The sequence below is a fragment of the Dryobates pubescens genome, chromosome 39 (assembly GCF_014839835.1).
Source record: "Dryobates pubescens isolate bDryPub1 chromosome 39, bDryPub1.pri, whole genome shotgun sequence".
Taxonomy (NCBI): Eukaryota; Metazoa; Chordata; class Aves; order Piciformes; family Picidae; genus Dryobates; species Dryobates pubescens.
The window spans coordinates 4,166,347-4,171,936 of NC_071650.1; the positions used below are offsets into that span (position 1 = coordinate 4,166,347).

Genomic DNA, 5,590 nt, shown 5'->3' on the forward strand with positions numbered 1-5,590 from the left:
ATGCCGAGGGCCAAGCAGGCGCTGGCGGGGGGCGGCCCGAGAAAGCCTCCCAAAGCCTCTCCTCCGCCGCCGAAACCCTCCAAGAAGCGGCCGCCGCCACCCTCCCGGCCCCCGGCGCTGCGCAGGAAGCTCCTGCGGCCGCGGAAGAAGCGTTCGGAGCTGCTGGTCCCCGCCGCCGCCATCCGGGGCCTGCTCCGGGGCCTGCCCGCAGGCGTGGCGGTGAAGGGCGAGGCTGTGGCCGCGCTGCAGGCCGGCTGCGAGGCGCAGCTCCTGGCGCTGTTCGAGGCCTGGGGGCTCTGCGCCCTCCACGCCAAGCGAGCTGCCGTCCACTCTGCCGACCTGAACCTGGTGAGATGCCTTCAGCAGGGCAGAGGCTGAGTCCCACCCTCCCCGCCCTGCCCCAGCACCGCCGAGGTGGTTCCAGGCCTGCGGAGCCGAGGCTGGAAAGGTGGAGTTGGGGTTTTGGGGGACTTTGTTTCGGAGTGGACTTCGCCGTTTAAGCTTTTTGAGGAGGTGATGGGGAGGGAGAGAAGAATTGGAGCAGGAGAGGCTGCGAGGAAGGACTTTGAGTTGCACGAAGCTTCGCCGGACCTCGGGGCTGTGGTTTGGGGGCTGAGCACGGCAGGGGAAGGACTTCACGACTGCCCCAGGGTGGGCTCCGACTGGAGGTTTTGTGGTCATCTGTGGCTTTAGTTACAGTCCAGAGCCTTGGAGGTGAAAGCAGAGGCCCTGCTGCTTTGCCTGCTGCTTTCGTCTCCTTTTTGACTTTGAGGGGAGCTGGGGGTGGGCAAAGGCAGAGACCTGCCCAGTCGTGCCTGGTAAGAGCTTTACTGAGTGGTTTCGCCCCCCCCAAAAGAGCTCCCTGGGTGGTTTAAACCCCTCAAAATCGCCTCCTTGGGGGATTCCCTCCCCCACCCCCCAAAATAATCTCCCGGGGGGGGGGGGTTAAGCCCCTCAAAATCATCTCCCTGGTGGTTCCCTTCCCCACCCCCACCCCAGAGTCACCTCCCTGGGTGGTTTCAGCCCAAAATTTGATTTTTTGATTCTTTTGAAGGGGTTCTCCCTGATGGTTTTTTTTTTTTTGGGGGGGGTCTTTTTCTTTCTATTTTCCTCCTGAGGAGATTTTTTTCTCAAAGGGAAGAAAAAAATTGGTGGTGGGATTGGGGGGGGGGGGGGGCGGAAAACACAAACAAACCAAATCAAAAGGGTATTAAATAGCCTCAAAAATATCCTCCCTCGAGGTTTATTTCCAGTAGAGCTTCAGGGGGGTAAAAAGAAGGAGGGGTTGGGTTTGGGGGGTACCAGGGAATGGGTTGGGGGGGGCCAGGGGGGTTGATTTTTGGAGGGGGGTTGGGGGATTCTAGGGAGGAGGTTTGGGGGCATCCAGTCTCATTTGGGGGGCTCCTAGGGGGTGGTTTTAGGGGAATTCACTGTCATCTCCTCCTTAGCCTCCTTCCCCCCCTCCCTCCCTCCTCCACCTCTGCCTCCCTCCCTCCCTCCTCCACCTCTGCCTCCCTCCCTCCCTCCCTCTCTCCTCCGCCTCTGCCTCCCTCCCTCTCTCCTCCGCCTCTGCCTCCCTCCCTCCCCCCTCCTCCCTTCTGCTACACTTCGGTCTTGGGGGGCTCTGACCCTGCTCCTTCCGAGGCTCCATGCTGGCGGGGGAAGATCTCAGCCCTCTGCCAGCCCCCCGGGACCGCCCCAACAACGGAGCCCGGAAGCTTGGGGGAGGGTCGGAGCTGGGAGGGCAGGGCGGGGACTGGAGCTATCGCGACAGAGCTGGGGCCGAGATCTCGGCCCTGCAGCTTCCTGGGGCTCCATTGTTGGGGCGGTCTCAGGCTCCTGCCCGCCCCATCCGGCCGCGGGCACTCGGGACCCGGGGGGGCTGGCAGAGACGACCCCCCCCCCCCCCCCCAGTATGGAGCCTGAGAAGATGCTGGGGCTGAGCCCCCCCGAGATGGAAATGCAACAGGAGGAGGAGGAGGGAAAGGAGAAGGCGATGGTGAAGAAGGAAGAGGCGGAGGAAGAGGAGAAGGTAGAGGGGGAGGGGAAGGAGGAAGAGGAGGAGAAGGTAAAGGAGGAGGAGGAAGAGGCAGAGCAGCAGGATGAAGCTGAAGGTAAAGCCTCCACCTTCCCCTCCGTGCCGGCCGAGCGCTGCCCCGGCTGCGGGCAGAGCCTCCCTGCCGGCTGGCAGCCGGGGAAGCGGCGGGGGCGCCCCCGGGCTGGCTCCCGGCAGCCCTTCCCCTGCCCCCACTGCGGCCAGAGGAGCGGCTCCGGGCCCCGGGGCGGCCGCGGGGACTGTGCCCAGAGCTCTGCTGCTGGCAAGCAGCAGCTCCCCTGCGGGGAGAGCTTCGGGCGGCAGCGGGGCCTGAGCGAGCACCTGCGCAGCCGCAGCCACCGCGGGGGGCGCAGCGGAGCCCAAGCTGCCAGGGGCCGGCCCTCGCTGGGGCGGCAGCGGGAGGGGGAGGAGGAAGAGGAGGAGAAGGAGGTGGTAGTGAAGCAGGAGAAAGAAGAGGAGGAGCTGGAAGAAGTGAAGCAGGAGGAAGAGCTAGAGAGGGTGAAGCAGAAGGAAGAGGTGGAGAGGGTGAAGCCGGAGAAAGAGGAGGAGCAGGGGGAAGAGGTGGAGGTGAAGCTGGAGGAGGTGAAACAGGAAGTAGAGAAGCTAGGGGAAGAGGAGAAGGAAGAGGAGGCGGCCCTGGGGGAAGAGGAGGAGGAGGAAGAAGAGGAAGATGAAGCTTCCACCACCCCCTCCGTAGCAGCCGAGCGCTGCCCCGAGTGCGGCCAGAGCCTCCCCGCGGGCTGGCGGCCGGGGGAGCAGCGGCGGCGCCGCGCCGGGGCCGGCCGCGGGCAGCCCTCCCTCTGCCCCCACTGCGGGCAGCGCAGAGGCTGCCAGGCCGCTGCCGAGCTGCGGCCGGGCCGCAGGGGGCGCCCGGGCCGCCCGGGCAAGAAGCAGATCTCCTGCGAGGAGTGCGGGAAGAGCTTCGCCAAGAACTCCTACCTGCTGCAGCACCGCAACGTGCACACCGGGGCGCGCCCCTACGGCTGCGAGGCCTGCGGCAAGGCCTTCGCCTACAGCTCCGCCCTCATCAAGCACCGCCAGAGCCACGTCGAGAGGAAGCAGTTCCCCTGCGGCCAGTGCGGGAAGAGCTTCGCCACCAGCACCTCCCTGCTGCGCCACTGGACCCTGCACAGCGGGGAGCAGCCCTACGGCTGCCCCACCTGCGGCAAGACCTTCGCCACCAGCTTCTCCCTGGGCCGCCACCGCCAGACCCACAGCGGGGAGCAGCCCCACGCCTGCGGGGACTGCGGCCGCCGCTTCTCCTACGCCGCCGCCCTGCGGCGCCACCGCCTGACCCACGGCGGGGAGAAGCCTTACCCCTGCGCCGACTGCGGCAAGGGCTTCACCAACGGCTTCGAGCTGCGCATCCACCGCCGGCTGCACACCGGCGAGCGGCCCTTCCGCTGCGGGGAGTGCGGCAAGGGCTTCGCCAGCAAGAACCACCTCACCACCCACCGCTACGTCCACAGCGGGGAGAAGCCTTTCGTCTGCGGGGACTGCGGCAAGGGCTTCGCCACCACCTCCCGGCTCAGCTGCCACCGCTTCGTGCACACCGGCGAGTCGCCCTTCCGCTGCGGCGACTGCGGCAAGAGCTTCGTCTACGGCGCCGCCCTCGGCGCCCACCGGCGGCTGCACACCGGCGAGAGGCCTTACAGCTGCGGGGAGTGCGGCAAGAGCTTCGCCTACAGCTCCGTGCTCACCAAGCACCGCCGGATGCACGCCAGGGACAAGTCCTAGGGGAGGAGGAGGAGGAAGAGGAGGAGATAGGGGCGGGGAGAGATCCGCCTCCGGCTGGGCTCGGCCTCCGGCTGGGCTCCGCCTCCGGCTGGGCTCCGCCTCCGGCTGGGCTCGGCCTCCGGCTGGCCTCGGCCTCCGGCTGGGCTCGGCCTCCGGCAGCAGAACTTCACAGCAGGGAGGAGCTCTCAGGGCAGAGCTCTGCCTCCGGCTTTCATCTCCTCCGGCAGCAGAACCTCCACACCAGGAAGGAGCTCCCAGGGCTGTGCTGGCCACAGGCAGAGCTCTGCCTCCAGCTCTGGTCCACCTCCGGGCGCAGAAACTCCACCCCAGGGAGGAGCCCCCCGGGCAGAGCTCTGCCTCCGGCTTTCCTCTCCTCCAGGAGCAGAGCTTCCACCCCAGGGAGGAGCTCCAATGACAGAGCTCTGCCCCCAGCTCTGCTCCACCTCCAGCAGAGGAACTTCCACCCCAGAGAGGAGCTCCCAGGGCTGTGGTGGCTGCAGGCAGAGCTCCGCCTCCAGCTCTGCTCTCCTCCAGGAGCAGAACCTCCACACAGGGGAGGAGCTCTCAGGGCAGAGCTCTGCCTCCGGCTTTCATCTCCTCCAGCAGCAGAACTTCCACCCCAGGGGGAAGCTCCCAGGGCTGTGCTGGCCACAGGCAGAACTCTGCCTCCAGCTCTGGTCCACCTCCAGGAGCAGAACCTCCATCCCAGGGAGAAGCTCCCAGGGCAGAGCTCCAGCTTTCATCTCCTCCAGGAGCAGAACCTCCACCCCAGGGAGGAGCTCCAATGGCAGAGCTCTGCCCCCAGCTTTGCTCCACCTCCAGCAGTGGAACTTCCACCCCAGAGAGGAGCTCCCAAGGCTGTGGTGGCCGCAGGCAGAGCTCTGCCTCCAGCTCTGGTCCAGCTCCGGGCACAGAACCTCCACACTGGGGAGGAGCTCCCAGGGCAGAGCTCCAGCTTTGATATCCACCTCCAGGAGCAGAGTCTGCACCCCAGGGAGGAGCCCCCAGGGCAGAGCTGCCCCTGCCCTGCCGGGCCCTGCCCTGCCGGGCCCTGCCCTGCTGGGCCCTGCCCTGCTGGGCCCTGCCCTGCCGGGCTGCGGGCAGCAGGGGCACCGTGGCAGTGCCAGGCAGAGCTCTGGCGGTGTGCCCTGCTGGGGGGAGGGGAGAGGGGGGAGGGAAGGGCAGCAGAGGGCGGGGCAGGACCTGGCACCGTGCCCAGGGCGTGGCCTTGGAGGGAAAGAGGCCAAAAGAAGGTGGTTTTTTTTAAGTCCTTTTGGTTTATTTTTTGTCCTCTGTGAGACTTGGGGGGGGGGGGGAATAAATTAATTAACTTTGTTAATTACATCCTTTCTGCCTCCTTTTAATTACCAAACCCCTGGAGCTGCAGGGGTCCAGCCCAGCCCTGCAGGGGTCCAGCCCAGGGCTGCAGGAAGTGACCTCAAGGTCCCCTGAGGTGGCCCCAGAGCTGTGGCCCTGCCAGGGTGGTCCCAGGCCCTCAGCAAGGCCTCACCTTGGGGGTGCCCCCAGGGCCACCTCTCCACGGGGGTGGTCCCAGACCTTTGGGCTGTCCCCAAGCCCTGGAGGTGTCCCCAAGGCCTCTCCCTGGGCCACCTCCTCGCTGGCTGCTCCCCGCTGCCCCCTCGGAGCTGTCCCCTTCCAGAGGGGTCTCCAGAAGCCAGGACCGAGGGCTCAGCACCATCCTGAGCCGCCCAGCACCGGCCCTCGAGGTCCCCTACCTGTGGGGGGGACAAGGGAAGTGTCACCGGGGGGGGGGGCCCCCCAAACCCCTCCCTCTGG

General features: G+C 66.8%; 1 protein-coding gene across 1 annotated transcript; it reads left to right on the top strand.

The window, feature by feature from the left end:
• Positions 1-3,806, top strand: LOC128899072 (zinc finger protein 660-like). Its single transcript, XM_054177213.1, has 3 exons — positions 1-348; positions 2,261-2,429; positions 2,754-3,806. Exons 1-3 carry the CDS (start codon positions 1-3, stop codon positions 3,791-3,793), a joined length of 1,557 nt encoding a protein of 518 aa, XP_054033188.1. The 3' UTR covers positions 3,794-3,806.
• Positions 3,807-5,590: the final 1,784 nt, after the last annotated feature.